This window comes from Schistocerca gregaria, chromosome 2 (genome assembly GCF_023897955.1).
Source record: "Schistocerca gregaria isolate iqSchGreg1 chromosome 2, iqSchGreg1.2, whole genome shotgun sequence".
Classification (NCBI taxonomy): Eukaryota; Metazoa; Arthropoda; class Insecta; order Orthoptera; family Acrididae; genus Schistocerca; species Schistocerca gregaria.
The window spans coordinates 105,592,048-105,610,996 of record NC_064921.1 but is presented as its reverse complement, the minus strand read 5'-3'; the positions used below and the strand labels follow the sequence as shown (position 1 = coordinate 105,610,996).

The window sequence follows — 18,949 nt, the reverse complement described above, 5'->3', positions numbered from 1 at the left end:
ACACACATTGCACAACCACTATGAACTCCTCTATGACAACACTAAATAGGATGGGTATACGTAAGTGACCACTGATAGATATACACACCGATCAAAAATGCCCACATACATGATTTCTGCATAGTTTAAGTCCTGTCACCAATGTGACAAACCAATGCTATCAGCATGTGTGTTTTAAGCTAAATAAAATTCATAAGAGCACACTAGTGTTACAATGCTCAGGATCTTTGTTAAATTAATGTGTGTTTATTACATGTGTAATGAAGGAATAAGCAGATGGCTAAGGTGAAATTATAATACCTATATCAAGCAAAATTACATATGGTGAAGAGATAATCAAGTGCACTAGTCAACTTCATAGAGTAACCAATGGAGAAAAAATTATAGGACAGTAGACAACAATTGTAACATTTGTAATTAGTGTAGAAAAGTTTGAATTTTCTGGAACTATAGTTGTATTATGAAGAACTAGATTATTGTCCAGGGAATAAGCATGAAAAAGAAGAAGGGGCAGAGAGAAAGGAATAGCTACTTAGTTTTTCATTATGAAATAACATGTGGAAAACTTTTCTTAGTATTCCGTGAAAGGACTCAAAACCTACTCTACACTGGATTTGAAAGACGGAAAGATGCTAGGAGAAAACAGAGGGCAGAATGAATGAAAGGTCAGGGTTAAGATCATTACAAAGCTCAGACTGGGGAATGACTGAATAGGAATTTGATGTGTCCCCCTCAAACAAACAAGCACAACATTTGCTTAAGTGATTAAGCAGAACCACGGAAAACCTAAATCCAGATAACTTAAAACAGATATGAATCTTACTTTCTCAATACACAGGCATTTCAGAACTTACCTGGTTTTTTGCAAAGTTTTTCAGTACAGGTGGGTCATTCCACCCTGGTGGAGCACCGCCTGGAGGGACAGGGATTGGCTGAACTGGATTAAATACTGTCTTTGAAGCTGGTGGCTCTGTAAGTGGTGAAAAGGAAGAGTGTTTAGTGCCTTACATTCACCATTTATATTGTCATAATAGATCTAGTTTTGCAAAGCAAATAATTTCTATTTGCTCAGTTGTGTTTCATTAATATTGAAAAATTGTGAATGCTAAATATACATTACTGCAAGCAAGATGATAACCTCTCACCACAGAGGATATTTTATTATTTTACAGTCTCTTGTTACGTGTTCTGCGAGTGACCCTCACTATCGCCCACAAAATAAGAATGGGAACAGTTTCCTTATGGAGTTCTCTTCCTGTTGCTCTCTCCATTGACATAAAAATGCCCAACAGCTCTCAACATTGTTACTGAATTTATTTATTCATGAAACTTTTCTTAAAACATTCATTCACTTAGCACCCCTTAACGAACCCATTTACTAAGAACATGCATACACTGTATATAAACTGCTGGTAATTTTCTCAATTCCTGAACTCGTGTCACACAAAACTATGGAATTAAACTGCTTATCTAGGCAGAGCTCTGCATGCCTGACTAATGTTAGGTAATACCCAAAGATTCCACACCAACTCTTGCCATCTTCATTTGTTGCCCTGGGGTTAATAAGCATATTAATGATGAGTGGCAAAATAGACAGTTTTTTGCATGTTCCATGGATCATATTGTGATCTGTCACCACTCTGTTAAACAAGTGAGTTAGTTTAAAACTGCAATACAAGTGTGTTCAAACAGGGCCAAAGTAAGTGGATTGACTTCCTTTTCTAATGTTGAACGAACACCAGTTTCATAACATATAAAATTACCTAAAATAAAACTTTATCCTAGGTACCTAATGCCAACACAATCGCAGCTTTGTTGCAGCCGTAATTTAGTAACAGAGAAAGGAACTATCCAAAAATCAAGACGTTCACTGCTGCAGACACATCAAATTATGTAGTGCCTAGGAAGCAAATTAATATTATTACTATAGTCACAACAGCAGCTCTGGCATAATTCTGGAATGCCTGAAGCAGTGCAACTTGAAAACAGTCTAGAACAACCAATTTTAACATGGAATTTGTGGTTTTTGCACTAGTTAGACTAATTCTTTACAGTTCTGTTGACTTGTAAGTTCATATTTGATAAAAATAGAAAGAATAGAGCTACAAAGAACTGTTTGTGCAGGAATTCGTTTATCCAGTCTTTACATTCTGATAAATCCTTTCTACACAAACACATACAGTCACTAGTATGGAGATTGGAAAGTTCAAAAGAAATGGGGGAAGCGGAAGCAAGAAGGTAGCACACAAAGAAGTAACCGGTAACACCAGGTAAGCAATTAGTAACAATTAATAGGTAAGTAATGTGATGAACTTCAACTGGTGGCTATACAGGCAAATATCAGCAGGAATTGTGGGGGGGGGGGGGGGGGGGACAAAAGGGAGGAGGGGTGAGGGAGAATTACATTCTAATAGTGGAAATACAGTTTGTGTAGCCCAGAGTGTTCAGCACGGCACAGCAACTATCTGGAATCTATTACAAACGGATGTGTATGCATATATGTGCCAATACATAGCAGTGCTCTCACTTCTAACAGATAAAGATTTGTCTGACAAACTCTCCCTTTGAACTGCTAATGCTCTTTCTGAAAGTTTGCTTCAATATAAGCAGCAAATAAATCACCTACAGTTTATGATCATTAAATAACATATGTAACCTTGAGGATTGTAGACATCTGCCTGAGGATAGGAGGCAACCGGCTGTGTGGTGAGAGGAGCAGCAGGTGACCCTGGATAAACCTGTTGTCCACCTCCATATGGTGCTGGCATCCCATATGATGACACATGGTTGCCAGACTGTACAGATGGATCAATGACATAAGGCTTATTTCTTGGTCCTGTTCCAGCACCAGTATTGCTACCTGAAAATATAGTAGAATGCTTTATTTTAATTAAATATTATGATCTTTACCAGTCTAAAATACAGGCCTTACAAAACCAGGACACAGTAAGGATCATAGTTTTTTTTTAAAAAGTAAGTCTTCAATGAGGGACTCTAACAATAACAAAAGTCTTCTCAATAGTTCATAACCTTAATGAGAACAATATGTCAACATTTATTCTTTATAATTATATTTTACTTACTACTGCATTTTCATCATTCATTTAAGTAATATTTCCAGTCTATTAATGTAACTATTATTGCTGTGTCAATTTGGAAATTTACTTTCAGTTCACAAGCTACCTTAACTATAGAATACAAAATAAGGTTGCACAGGAGACATTGCTGAAGATTTTTGGTAATGCAAAAATTATTTCTACCGTACATAAAAGTAATAACAAATGTTTTAAAACACAGAGAAAAATAGACTTCTGGAATGTGTGGTTAATTGAGGCTTTGTAAAATAGGTTGAAACCTGGCCACCCACTGGATCTGCTGAAGATGCACTTGCAACAGAACAAACTTGCAACAGAACAAACTTGCAACAGAACAAACTTGCAACAGAACAAACTTGCAACAGAACAAACTTGCAACAGAACAAACTTGCAACAGAACAAACTTGCAACAGAACAAACTTGCAACAGAACAAACTTGCAACAGAACAAACTTGCAACAGAACAAACTTGCAACAGAACAAACTTGCAACAGAACAAACTTGCAACAGAACAAACTTGCAACAGAACAAACTTGCAACAGAACAAACTTGCAACAGAACAAACTTGCAACAGAACAAACTTGCAACAGAACAAACTTGCAACAGAACAAACTTGCAACAGAACAAACTTGCAACAGAACAAACTTGCAACAGAACAAACTTGCAACAGAACAAACTTGCAACAGAACAAACTTGCAACAGAACAAACTTGCAACAGAACAAACTTGCAACAGAACAAACTTGCAACAGAACAAACTTGCAACAGAACAAACTTGCAACAGAACAAACTTGCAACAGAACAAACTTGCAACAGAACAAACTTGCAACAGAACAAACTTGCAACAGAACAAACTTGCAACAGAACAAACTTGCAACAGAACAAACTTGCAACAGAACAAACTTGCAACAGAACAAACTTGCAACAGAACAAACTTGCAACAGAACAAACTTGCAACAGAACAAACTTGCAACAGAACAAACTTGCAACAGAACAAACTTGCAACAGAACAAACTTGCAACAGAACAAACTTGCAACAGAACAAACTTGCAACAGAACAAACTTGCAACAGAAGAACTCAATGAGGAGTAATGTAAGCATATCAGCAGAATTTAGTATGATATTTAAAAAATAACTGTGTGCACATGTAACACGCATGGTAATGCAAAATATGAAACTTTCAAAAAATAAACACTCAAAATAGAACTGAAAAACATTACTGTTTCTCAACAGGCAGAATAATAAAGTAGCCCAAAAATCCCAGTGGGGGAAAAAAAGGAAGAAGAGTACTGGACAGGAAATGACATGACAAACAAATTCTTTGGAAGATAAACATCTGATTTTTTGACAAAGCTCACAACCTCCAGCTTTTCATATCTGCAGGCAAGCTCAGATTGTAATTTCTTGAATAGCTTAATAACTTTCCTACCTGTATTCTCCAACTGTATCAAAAACAGTTTTCAGATGCTCTCTCTCTGTATTCCAGACGAATTGGAGATGCCGACAAGACATATGTTACCTTTTAAGAACTTTAAAGTAATGTCAACAATGATTTTCCATTATGCATCTTGCACTGAGGTGGACCTTCTATCAAATTTATAAGATTTCTGTTGATGTTCAAGAAAACTGAAACACAGATCTCACAGTTTACTTAAACAAAAGCCCCCACTGCCACTGATTAAATAATCGGACACACTAATGTTGAACATCTCCTAATGGATTATCTTTTAAGCCTGGTGCCTGCTTGTACTATCATATTTCATTTCCTGCTCACAAATGAGGCAGTGCTCAGCAACCAGTACCTTATCAGCTTGCGTCAGTTGTAATAGTTAAGATCTTTGTTCAACAGTTCTTATAATAAGCCAATAGAAACATACAAAAGTAGGCATCACTTACGACTAGCTTTTGTAATAGTTACTTCTTTCCTCAGTGAGACAAAAGGGACATGCTGGGAGAGGCTGGAAAGGAGCAACGGGTCACTCTGATCACGTGTTGAGGAGGACATCTGTTGAGAGGATGAGGGGGTAAAACATTAATTCCAGATTATTTCTCTCACCCTCACAACAGATTTACTTTCTTCCATTGTTCCATGGACTTATGACTTTGGCAACATGTATCCTGTTAGAGGAATTTGCAACACTGATGAGTGGTTATGGAATACCAGCTCACCCTGCTTATGGAGCTCTCTTCATGTTGTTTCGGTGCTGGCAGGGTTCAAGAGCACAGTGTTTAGTTCTGCGGTGATTTTTGCAGCTGTTCTTTTATTTTTTGTTGCAATCCTATTCAATGACCATCTCGATCATCTAAGAGTAGAGTTGCACTCTACCAAAACTACGGTTTGACAGTTTTGGTACACTACATAAATGACATAGCAAATGGTAGGATTGGCACTAGCATTGGTAGGAAAAGAAACGTAAGTGTTGTATAAGAGAGAAACTGGGAGCCAATGACGTCTCTTTGTCTTTTGTTTGTTTGGTTGTGTGTTTTGCACACAACTAGAACCGCAAATCATTCAGTGTTTGTCCATTGTGTATTTTATATCCTTACAAAACATAAATTGCATGTTATAAGAAATAAAACGTAGTTGATTGAGCAATTTCTGCACTTTTATGTAACCAAAGCAACTACTTTTGATGCAAGTGCAATTTACATGCATACACTTAAAAATACATTATTATTATTATTTTGTACTCAACAGAACATTCATCATCTTGATCAAAGGCAAGAGTTTCCTATCATTTTTGATAAACATGAAAGTTGTATATGAATAACAGAAATGTGTTTATATAAGTTCGACAAAGGAAGAGAGGTTGAGTAAATTGTCTTTTCTAGCATTATACTATAAACCTGTATTTGTTTTCTTTATTACTATAACATACCTCTATTCTGTGTTGAAAATAAAGAAGTTTCAAATAAAAGTTAATTTAACACTGACAAGTTCAGTTTTGCTATAAAAATTATTTATTTTTGAGTATAAGACAGGGGGATAACTATGTAAAATAAAAATGTTTTGGCAGGTTACGCAGGCTTTTATATATTCACATTCAGTTTCTAGACGGTTTACAACTTCCAGTTTTTAAGGGAATCTAGTAGGACCCTGATCACAAATATAAAGAAAGCGATCATTACAGAGTAATGCTAGATAGGCACTGAGCTGTGCGTGGCTCGTGTTCCTGCCATAATGTATTTTACACCCTGTTTTTAACGTATTTCCACCTCACTACGTTAATTTAAATTACTATTATCACTGAGTTGCTGCTTTGCCTGACCATGAGTGGCATTAGCAGCACGTATCGATATATTCCCTTTCATAGTATCTTTGCTCGACTGCTATTCCTTCCCGGTCGTTGTCTGTCGTAAGCCAGTTCGGATAGCAACTTCGGGTCTGTCAGTCAGTTGGAATGCATCTGGAGTGCAGCCCAGACCTACCAGTCGGGGAGTTTCAATGTGGCACTAGTGCAGTCAGGTTGGAGCAGTGATGTCTGCACTGAAATGGCTCGCCCGACCATTGCCGATATGCATCACTTGAGCGAGCTGGGCTATGGTCTTGGTGGATCGTCGGTCAGTCATCCTACCAGACAACCCATTTTGGCTCACCGATCGTTCATGAGTCAGCTCTGTGTGCGCGCGCGCGCATCACCTTTTGATTTGTCTTTGTGCGTGCTTAGTTACTGTCGGATACCGTTCAGGTCTTCGTGGAAGTGTTTTTCAGGTTCTGTATGTAGTTGGTGTTATTTCCTTTGACAAGTTACTTTAAATGTTGTCGGCATAGTGGCTCTGAGAGGTCAGTCGTCTCATCGGGCGAAGTGTAACTGGTTCTCCAACTGCTTCTGGGCCCATCTTGTGGAACTTGGGTCAGTCCTTTCCTGGTGCAGGGATGTCGTTTAGCCAGTAGGTGTTTTTTCTCTGCATGGTTGGGTCCGCTGCCAGGCCCTGTACAGTGTCGCAGCGTGTGTGGAGCTGTCCGATCACTACTAGCTTTGTGGTTCACCGACCCAGGACGCCAAAGTTGAGTAGTGGTTTCAACTACCCAAGCCACATCCATTCACGTTGAGTGGTTTGTTTCGGTGGTTCGCTGTTGGGAAGGTTTTCCTGTCAGCAAACTTGAGTGTTTGTATAGCTGAAACTTAGCTGCCATGCGGTGCAATTAACCAAGCTGTTGTGTCGGTCGGTCTGTGGCTGTCACCTGGTTAGGTTCCGACGCATCAAGTGTAGTTGGCCTCACCACCTATCTCGCCTAAGTGAACGAGGGTAGACCGACCTTCCTGGAGGCTTATGAGTGCCACCAGTGTTTAATTAACTGTTTTAGCTGCTTAAAATTTAAGCCTTATGGTTATTTCCTTTTATTTTAAAAAAGGTTTGCAAAATTAATTCTTAAATTTATCTTTCAAGCTTAAACATTGCGACCTTCTGCCTTTAAAAGTCTATGGTAATACATTCTAAAATTTTAAAACTTAATTGTGGCCTTCAGCCTTTGGTATTGCACCTTGCATACATTTGTTCTATCTACTTTGCTGTGATTTTTTAAATTATTTTATTGCTGTCTTAATTGGATTTTTATCTTGTTGATTTGTTAAGATTACCTGTTTGGAGGCCTTCAGCCATGGAAGAGTTGCATGCGGTAAAGGTCCGGTTATGAGCCGCTTTGGTTGTAAAAGTGTTATTAAATTATGATAAATTACAATTAGAAGGTGAAACTGACCCCAACCTTATTTGGCCCTTTCCACAATCCTAACTACCTCTTCTGCCCAGTGGGTTTTGCGGGCGTCTCAGGCACACCACACTTCAAATGTACATGTAAGCAGGTAATCTTAATTGACCAAAGCTACTAGGAAAACTACATTTACACTTACTTATGACAGTCTACGGTGACCTATAATAGTTTTACAACTCTACTCGAGACACATTTTTGTACATGTGACTTAGTGAATGATGTTTTACCACATTTCCAGTACGCTGTATAAATCTTCAATACGGTGCCTTCTGAAACATCAAATACTTCAAGCAACCATCATTATGGAAACACCCACCATATAAGCACCAACAATTTTCCCACCTTAGAATGCACTGAGCTCCAACATAACGCACACACAACTACACAGAACAGTGGACAAATACAACAGGACAACCTGCGTGTTTGGATAGGATCTGCATTCATGTTCAAGCATGCACTACTCACAGTGTTTTCATATTTTTGTCCACCCCTCTAAATATCAGTCAATATGCCTAACTTTTTTGAGGTACCTTGTCTTTAAGGTTTTGTTTTATACTGTGAATTTTGAAAGTGACATTTTCACATCAATAAAGGACGGAAAGTTCTGGTGGAATGAAAAGAATTCAGAAGTAAAGGAGACCCACTCACCAAATAGCAGGCGAATGAGTCACCGACAGGCATACATAAAAGAGAACGGAAACTTTTGATTGATTGATTGGATTGATTTAACAGGAGTGGTAAAACAGCTTAGGTCTGAGTTGCCACTGCCCACACTGAAACTAGGTTTATTGTGTGGTATCGTTCCCTGTATATCTAGTAAAGCCAACCAGTGCCCTTAAATAGTGCATGGAGTCCCTCTACCAGTTTTTGTTAGGCACAATTTCTTCAGATGTAGTTGTCCCGAAGATTCTGTATCTTTCACTCTCCAATGCCATGCATTTAAAGATTATGTGTGATGCACGGAAACTTTAATACTGTAAACTCTTTATTATCTGTGTGCAAATGTCTGCTTTGGGGAAAATTTTTCTTTAATTCAGGAGTGTTCATGGGTGAGCAATAATGTCACATTACAAGACAAATGTAGCAAAGAATGTGCTGCCCGAACACTGTACGCGCTGGACTGTCATTGTTGCGGAAGAGTGTCACAGGTTTCTGTTTGTACCAAACAATGTTTGTAATTCAAAAATGTGTTTTGTTAGCAATATAGCAGAAGTTGGAAATAATATACAAACTGAAAGAAGGCAGTATTGGTACATGAAATCTGGTATTGATTTACAGTGTAGGTGAAACTACAATATGTGGTAGTAGGAAAAACAAAGACAAACTAGCTCATTTGCTAGCAGTTCTGTTGCATCTGATAGTTTGCCTGAAAATATCTATGTAAGCAGAACAAGACAAAGCAATGTTGGAATGGTTTCAACAGTGAAGAGCAAAGGACACACAAGCATCTGGCCCAATATGTGGTAAACAGGTCCAAGTTTTCTTCAAAACCTTGTGAACTGAGGAGTTTTTAACACATGGATGGACCGCACAGCATTTCAAACAAGGTTTGCTTTGTGTCTCAGGTGCGAGAACAGTTAATGTCGAAGGGCTTACTTACAAGAGTTGTATAGTTACTGGATCAATGCATCAACGTGTATGACCAAAAATGTTCTGGACTTGATTGTTGGTATGGAACTTGCAAAATATTTATCCCCTAATGTGACAGATTCATTCCAGCCAAAGGATCAGATTGTCATTGCTGCCGTGAAGAAAATTTATAAAGGAAATCTCAACAAAAAATTTTCAATGAAGGCAGCAATCTTTAAACATTTTGGAAATAATTAACTGTGTTAGACCCAATTCACAGTGTCGAAAGTAGGTTAAAACAGTCAACCACAGCCAAGTCATGGAAACACATTAACCCTAAAATTGATATAATCTGTAATTCTGATGACAACGAAGACTGTTCATTAGCAATGTTAGCTGCTGTTTTTGAAAGTACACCAGGATATGAAACTGTTGACAAAGAAATTATTTGTGAATGGGTTGATATCAAGTACACAGAGCCACCTCATCAAACGTTGAGTGACAGTGCTACTGTTCAGTGAGTACAAGAGAAATCTGAGGTGGTGAATGACACTGATGAAGATGGTAACATTCCTCTAATTCCACAAACAGTAATGGGCCATATATAAGCACTTCAATGAGCCGAAGGGTAACTGGACTCCCTTTCTGGCAAGTTGGTGATGTCTAAAATTCGTAATGTGATATGCAAAAGACAAGCTTCCTCACTGAGACATAGATCAATTCAATGTGAAATTGGACTGTACTGTATTCTTTGCAAGTACCGTATTTTCACATGGACTATGATGATTTAAGTAGAATTTATTACACAAATTGGTTACTTGGATTTTCTTCTTCTTTCGTTTCACCCTGTTTGGGGTACACTGGATCAATCAGTTCTTTGTGCGTTGTTCTTTACTTAGGGCCCGGTATTTCTTCATTCTTTCTGATCTTCTCCTTTCTTCTTCCAAGATGAAGGATTTGGACTTTTGTGTGGATTTGTCTTGGAACCTTATGTTTCCATCTTTAATAATTAATTTAGCAGTTCGATCAATAAGTGAATTTTCTGAAATATTTAATTCCACTAGGTCTTTCTCAGTTTCATTAAACCAGTTTGGCTTCGTTTTTCGGTTGCGGAAGAAGTCAAAGATTTGTTTAGTTAATCTGTTGGATTCATTCTGAGAAGATGACCACAAAAATTTATTCTCCTTTTTCGCATAGAATCTGAAAGTTTTTCAATTTTCTTGTAGAGTGTTTTATTTTTGATGTATATAATCTTATTGTCTTGAAATTTTGGCCTAATTATTTTTCTTAAAATTTTTCTTTCCTTTACCTCAAGTTTCTCCATTTGGCCTTTGAAATTCATGTTAAGTGTTTCTGCTGCATACAGTGCTTCTGGCTTAGAAGTGGTTTTTATTATGACACTGTAATAAATTTTTGTTCTTGAACAACTAACACATTACTGTGTACTTGAACTGCAGATTATCCATGAAATTCGATTATCCAAGTTTTTTGAGTTCCCTGTTACTGTGGACAATTGATCCTATTATTAAAAGAATAGATTGCTGCTCACCACACTGACAGGGCATTGAGTCAAAGACAGGCACACTGAAGAGACTACTAAACATTGAAGGAACATATTTTCATTGTACCTGTCTGCAACTCAATACTTCTTCTATGTGCTGGGTAGCAATCTTTTTTATAATACTGTTGTTATTCCATCCTCAGCTTTCCATGGTTAAAGTTTTCATTCTCTTTTATGGGTGCCTGTCAGTGATTCAACACTTTATCCAAAAAGTTTTTTCACATCAAGCATTATATTGGGTTTGAGATAGTAATCTCAATCTCTCATAGCAACATTCAACTTTTAACTGAGTTTACAGCACTTAGAGCCCAGCTGTGCCTGAGAATTAACACTCAAACACACGAACAAAGAAAATTGCCACACCCAAAATAACACAACAACAGCTGTACTCACCTGTAAAATTAACATGTCCAATGGGGTAATATCCTTCGAGAGAGAGAGAGAGAGAGAGAGAGAGAGAGAGAGAGAGAGAGAGAGAGAGAGAGAGAGAGAGAGAGAGAGAGAGAACTAATTTTTCAAATGACACTACCTAGCTTATGAATACAAGTAAATCTACATGTGCATATCACTCTTGCACACTACAGTCAACTACTACTTGTACCAGAAAATAGAACTTGTACCAGAAACTAAAACAACAGCAAATGTACCGCATTGTGGAGCGTTACTTACTCCACCTTGCACAGCTGTTGACCCTATCAGCCATATGAGGCGATTCCGAAAGCTTCTGGCAAAAACTGGGATCAGCTGAAGGGTATGATCTAACTGAACCTAAAAGCCATGAGATTATTATATTACCATATTGATACAATTATGCACAAGCTCATATTAGGTTAGCAGTGTTTACAGATGCTAACAGCAAATATTAAACACAATTCTGGATATATCAATTACAAAGTAACACAAAGAGGCTAATGGGTTTTCTATGATAAAAATGCCAAGCAAGTTAAGTTGAACAAAATATTACAGTCAACAGTAATAAAAATAGAGCATAAAATATCTTTACAAAGAGTTATTAGGCAAATGGCTCAATTGTCATGGCACACGCACACAGGATTTTGATGAAAGACCCAATTATGACTAGCAAGTCTGTTGTTGAAATATTGTGCATGTTTACAGCAATAATTTGGCTATTCCTCCAAGAACTCACTGTATGGCATACATGCTCCGAAAACTTGAGAATCATATCGAAAGTACTTTTTCAGCCAGTATATTTATTTCTGCCCATTCAAGTCTAGTGTTTTGCAGACATGAAACTGTATTAATCACAGAGAACACTGGTCTTGCAGATCAGAAAGAAAAAATGTTTATGTGGTATTTCTGCTCACCACCAATAGACTTTGAGGCTTACATGATTAAAATTGGTTTCACGGGACAGACATTCGTGAGACACTGTTTGGAATGTCTTTTCTGAAAGTTACCTTGAGTAATTAGTTACAGAACTTGCATCATAAGAGCACTGTCTCATATCTCCTAATACTTAATAAAACTGAACTTTTCAATTCAGTTAACACAGTGGAGGGATTAAATTACCATAGTATGACTCTTATAGCATCATTAATGCAAAAGGAAGTTTAAGAAAAGTATATTTCTGCTTAGAAACTGTAACAGGAAATCAGATTACCTGAACAATCACCAGCAAACATTTATCTCTTTGGATGAAGCTGTGGTACTTTTCACAGATATAATTGAAGAGAGTTATGCAATATGCTTTAAACTTATATGTGCTTAGTAAAGTTTTAATGAATGGGAATTTCATGAATTTGAACATCAAAATTTTCTTACTGATTTACCATGAAATCCTACAAAGTTTTCATCTTGTGTAAAGTAAGTAAAGTGTAACTTTTTCTGCCACCCAGTGGCTATTAACGTATCTCGCACACTTCACAGCACTGCTAGCCACTAGACTCTTGCTTTCCATACGGTGTAACTACTTTGACAATCTTATCATAGGACTAAGCTGTTGGATGCTTATGTACTTTGATGCAAGCATTGTGTTGTACACTGACATTTCTTGCTTGATTTTCACTTAGAATGTTGTGCATGGATTATTTGTCTATGAAGTAGGTTAAAAAAGTTTCTGGCCTGACTACATTTTTAAAGTCGTAAAAACAAAACAATGTTATTTTTCAATGTAAACAACCTTTATTCCAATACAATTTTCACATCTGTGAATTAACAACTGTATGCCTTTCAAAAATTAATCTGATTCTTTATCTGCAAAATGTCCATTACAACAGCTTTCACTACACCACCACCACCACAGCTTCATCATCGTAGTCGCCATCTTCGTCATCACCAAATTTCCTTCTGCGAAGTTTGGAGAAGAGATAGTAGTCACTTACGGCTACATCTGGACTACAGAGTAGGTGGTCAATCTCCTGGAAGTCACATTACTTTACTGCAGCCTACACAACTGCCACCATTTTCACCAGCACATTGTTGTGGAGAAGACAAACACCATGTGACAAACTTCTTCACCTCTTTAGTTATATGGAGTCACACGATTTGTGCAGAAGTGAAGCCTAGTATTGTGCATTTACAATGACATTCCTTTCTTTGAAAAGAACTATGATAATTCCTCTGTAATCGCAGAAGATTGATGTCATGAACTCCTTTGTGGACTGAGCGCCCTGTGCCATTCTTGGTGGAGCTTCACTTGGTTTATGCCATTCAAGCGATTTTCTTTACGACAGAGGATCATCATAAAGAACTATACTTTCCTTCCTATAGCAATGGATTCCAGTTTTTCTTTCTAGTTGCCACAGTACAGCTCCAAAAACTCGGTGCAACAAGTCACACACTACTCCTTCTACACTGCATAGAGATGTCAGTGCACCCATCTTGCACTGACCTCCTTCAGGTGCAAATGATCATTCATTATCCAGAAAACAGTTATTTTAGATAACCTTAACAGTGCTGGATTTTCCTCAAGTTTCAACTGTCTGTCACTCACAACTTCACTTTCAACAACAGCAAGGGTTTCCTCAGTCACCGCCTAAACGGGTTGACCAACATGTGGATCATCAACAATTTTCTCTCTGCCTAGATAAAACTGCTTAGACCATTCCTTCATTGTGGAGTATGAAGTACAAGCACCATCATTAACAACACCCAAATGGACTTTCATTTCACTGATGTAACCCTTCTTTTGTCAGGAACTTTATCACTGCATGATACTCTCTTTTTTTTCCACTGCAGCTCATAATGTTTTACTCAAACGAGTATCCCCGTTCAACTGAGGCAAAAACCAGGCTACAATTCATGTGTGCATCTACTTGCAGATGTAGCAACCATCCCTTCAAGGAATTTTAACCTTTGAGCTCAAATTCAAGGTCATGCTGGAAACTTATGGAATCTACCACTTATGTTACGCACATATTTGATTTTTCTGACACATTACATCACTAGCCTTTGACAGCGTTTGTTACTTACCTTGAACAGCTGCCACTGGTGGTGACTGCTGAACAGGCACAGGTGGAACAGGAGCAACGGGTGGAGCTGGTGAGAATGTTTTTGGAGGCCCATAATGCTGCTGTGTCATCACTGGCCCTGCAGTGTTGTATGGTGAAGTTGCAGAAGGTGACTGGTGTTGTCCAGGCAGATAAGAGGATTGTATTGGTGGAACAAGTTGCTGCTGCTGCTGCTGTTGCACAGTTGGAGTGAAAGATCGAACAGGAGGTACAGGAGCAGTGGGTGTATATGCCTGGGCCTGAGGGCTGTTATAGGACTGCTGGGGCATCTGCTGAACAGGGGTTCCCAGATATGAAGGTGCGCTGCCAAGTTGTTGCTGATGCTGTTGTTGTTGTTGTTGTAACTGTTGGAGAAAGAGAAAGAAAAACATGTTTACTATTTTTAAGTTGGTTACAAGAAGTCAATTTAAGCTTATGTAAGTTACTTTTAAAACTGATGAGCATCATCTCTGGGACCCAGTAAGGATTTGATTGGTACGAATAAAGAAGTGAACTGATTGTTTGACTGCTACGTTAAGGCTGAATGTCAGAAGTCACTGAATAATGATACCATGTACCATTTTTTGGTTAAAAGCTGCCTCCATCTATAGTTTGTAGCTCTAAACCTTAAAATTTTTGTATTATTAAATGCCCATTTCAAGCAAGTTGCTTAAGGACTGACACTCATCTGCTGTGTGTCATGAACAGAAGTAACCATATACTACGTGAAATATGCCATTTCAAGAAGAAACCACATTGGTCCAGTATCAATTAGTTAAGGGAAGTACCTCTTTGACAAACAGAAATAAAAATGTGTCTACTTATTTTTATAATATAACTGGACAACCAAAAAACCTACTCACCAAGGGCGGCCCGATAAAACGCACACAAAAGTTAAGGTGGTGTGCAATCTTTCAGAACCAGTGGCTGCTTCTCCTGGCAGAAGGGTTTCAGAGGAAGGAAGACAGATGAAGGAAAAGGACAGGCCAGGTTTAGCAACTGGGGAGAGTCAAGGAAAAGTCGCCCAGAACCTTGGGTCAGGGGAGGCTTAACAGATGGAATGAGAAGGAAAGATTGACTGTTGGGAACTTCATCAGACAAGATTTGAATACCAGAGAGCTTAGAAGTGGAAGATAGAATAATAAACAAGATAAAGATTACTGCAAAGATTAAATGTATTATATGTGGTATAGATAGTTGACGGTTGGGGGGGGGGGGGGGGGGGATAAGACAGGTCGGAAAATTAATTTATAGAAAACTAGGAGGAGAGTGAAAAAAGGAATATTTAAGGAAAAGAAATGCTGACACCAAAGAAATTAACATAAGGTTATGGCGAGGTGGGTGGCGACAATGAAAGACATCATGTAATGCCAGTTGCCACCTGCAGAGTTCTTAGAAACTTCTGTCAGGGGGCAAAATCCAGATGGCACGTTGTGATGGGACAGGCACCAAGGTCGTTACTGTCATGTTGTAGAGTGTGCTCTGCAACAGGATATTGTGTTTGCCAGTACACACACACTGTCCACACCCATTAATCCTAAATGATAACTTGGTAGTAGTCATACCAAGTAAAAGGTCTAACAGCTCTTACCTAACAGCTAGTACACAATGTGTCATTTCACATGTAGCTCTCCCTTTGATAGTATATGTTTCTTCAGTTACAGTGATCGTATAGGTGATGGTAGGTGGATACATCTGCTGACTTATAGCATGGTAGGGGCCACAGGGTAGGGACATGTGTGCAGAAGGAGATAGGGTCTGACCAGGAAAAGTGCAGATTTGGGGGGGGGGTCCAACTATTTTATATGTGGTGAGCAAAATGTCAGACAGAATGACCTCATTTCAGGGCATGATTTTCGGACAACATAGCCTTGTCAAAGAAGCTGATAAATACACTCAAGACCAAATTACTTTCTGGAGGAATCAGCAGTACTAGGATTGAATGTAATGGCCCAGGAAATCTGCTTTTGAACTAGGCTGATGGGATAATTATGCCTAATGAAGGCTGTGGTGAGAATAGTTGTGAAATGCAATAAACAGTTTGTATCCGAACAAACACATTTCCTCTGGATCCCAAGGCTGTATGGGAGGGAATGTATAGCATTTAAAGAATGGTAACTGTCAATATTGGAAAATCCAGGATGGACAATGACAAAATTATGAAAAGGACAGGTTGCTATTCACCATACAGCAGAGATGCTGAGTCTCAGATAGGCACAACAAAAAGACTGCCAAACAAGTAAGCTGTTGGTCAAAAAGGCTTTCATCATAATTAGACAACATACACACTCTCACTCACATAAACGCAACTCACACACATAACTAGTCTGGTCTTGGCAACCAGACTGTGGACACGTGTGTACGTGTGTGTGTGTGTGTGTGTGTGTGTGTGTGTGTGTGTGTGTGTGTGTGTGTAATTCCGATGAAGGTCTTTTTGTCCAAAATCTTACTTGTCTGCCAGTCTTCTTCTTGTGCCTACCTGCAACTCAGCATCTTGAGTAACAATCTATCCTTTTCATAATATTGTCAAAAAGTAAGTACTGTTGCTTGTTAATGGATTTAATGTGAACAGAAGTGTTTAGATGACCATTGGTGAGGATGATGTCCTTATCAAGGAAAGTGGCACGAGATTCAGAACAGGACCATGTCGAATTTTCTTGGGAGAATGAATATGCATCTGTCAAAAGTTTTAGGAGGTCCATCTCACCATGTGTCCATAAGGCAAAGACGTTATCAATGTATCTACACCAAACAAGAAGTTCAAGGCTTATGGATCACAGGAAAGCCCCCTCCAAGCAACCCATGAAAAGGCTGGCATAGGAAGGAGCCTTCCTAGTTACCACTGCTATGCCCCCAATCTGATGATGATTAGTGTTTTAGGGTCCACAACAACGAGGTTATCAGCGCCCATTCCCAAAAGAAATGTTGACGAGTGCAGCCAAGATCTGTTAAACAATGATCAATTCAGAGCCAATCTTTGCAAGAATTGTAAATGTTCAAATTGCAAGATTGGACACAGCACATCAAAACAGGTAGATAAAACTAAAAATAAAATAGAAGTACAAAACAGGTAAAAATAATTAATGGTGGCTGAGTGGCCACTTACAAATAATGGGTGATCAAACCACTTTACAGCACATTAAGATCTCAAACCCAATATTTTGCGAAGAAGTCCAGACATCACACAAAAACGTAAAACTCTAGCGTGACACTCGCCTCATTATTAGTTAAAATAGAGGGCAGGTCTGGTGGGAAACTGAAATCTTCCCTCAAACCCGCATATAACACACACTCAGTTACAATATGTCGTATCGACAGCTGTGTCCCACATGTCCGACACGTTGAGGCTCCTCACGACGTAACAGAAATCAATGTGTCAATGGACAATGTCATATTCTAAGCTGTGTAGGGGCTACTTCATCAGCTTGTCGTCGGAAGGAGGTAAGCCACGGTCGGACAGAATCCTTCACTGCTCGCAACTTATTATCCCTCACTTCCAGCCACTGAGCCTACCACCAACGCATGACCTTTCGAGTCACGAATGATGTTATTGCCTGCAGGGGGATGGAACAGCTAGCAGGAGGTGGGATGGAGCAAGCCTCCTTGGCAGCTGCGTCTGCAAATTCATTTCCAGAAATCCCTATGTGCCCTGGAACCCAGCAGAAAATTACATCCTTACCCTGCTTTTGCAAGAGCAGGAGTGCGTCCTGCACTTCTTGCACCATCCGATCTGCTGGGTGCAGCTGTTCAAGAGCATGTAGAGCACTTTGGGAATCGGAGAAGATGATGTATTTCGTGCCATGATGTCGTCGCATACGCTCTAATGCATGCAGAATTGCAAACAGCTCTGCATAGTAAACTGAGAACTACTCTGGGAGCCCTATCCTATGGACAGTATCGGGAAACACAGCAGAGCAGCCCATAAAATCCCCATTTAGACCAATCCGTGTAAATAGTAATAAAATCTGAATGGCGGTCTAAAATATCAGTAAATTTAATTTTAAAAAGGTGGTCCGGGGTACAATACTTCTTGTAAGCAGCCAGATCGAGAAGTAATCTTGGCCATTGTAGTAGCCAGGGAGATCCCCTACGCCATCCCTGGTGGAGGACCTTAATACCCTCCAGGTGTACTGACTCGAGACTCTCCTTTTCACAGATGCCAAACGGCTTTGTTGCCTTCGGACAATGGCGGAAGAAATGGTGTTGGACACCAATGAAAGAAGAGTGGGCTTGGCCCTGTATGCTAGCCGTACCATGGGGAGAAGACGCCGAATGAACAGCAGAGGCTCTCCAGCCTCGACACATAGACTAGCAACTGGACTCGTGCGATAAGCCCCCGTTGAAAGCCTAATACCCTCATGGTGAATCACATCCAACATTTTGAGGTACGAAGGTCTTGCAGATTCACAAGCTTGACATCTGTATTCTAAGCGAGGTGCCACAAAGCCCTTAAGAAGTTGGAGCAGACGTGCCCTGTCAGTGCCCCAGGACCTATGACTGACGCATTTAAGGATGTTTAAAGCCTTGAAACAGCAGACTTTGAGATCCTTTAGGTGTGGCTACC

At 39.1% G+C, this 18,949-nt stretch overlaps 1 protein-coding gene across 7 annotated transcripts in view; it reads right to left on the bottom strand.

The window, feature by feature from the left end:
* LOC126336448 (protein transport protein Sec31A) overlaps positions 1–18,949 on the bottom strand; it is a 147,536-nt gene that overhangs the window by 24,786 nt on the left and 103,801 nt on the right. For 4 of the 7 annotated variants that reach the window (XM_050000154.1, XM_050000155.1, XM_050000153.1 and 1 more), the window contains 3 exons: positions 14,369–14,750; positions 2,657–2,860; positions 855–970 (listed from right to left, as the gene is read on the bottom strand). In XM_050000154.1, the coding sequence (XP_049856111.1) occupies positions 855–970; positions 2,657–2,860; positions 14,369–14,750 (702 nt within the window). Of the gene's footprint in view, positions 1–854; positions 971–2,656; positions 2,861–11,605; positions 11,705–14,368; positions 14,751–18,949 lie in introns of all 7 variants that reach the window. The other 3 variants (XM_050000152.1, XM_050000150.1, XM_050000151.1) reach the window with 1 other exon arrangement.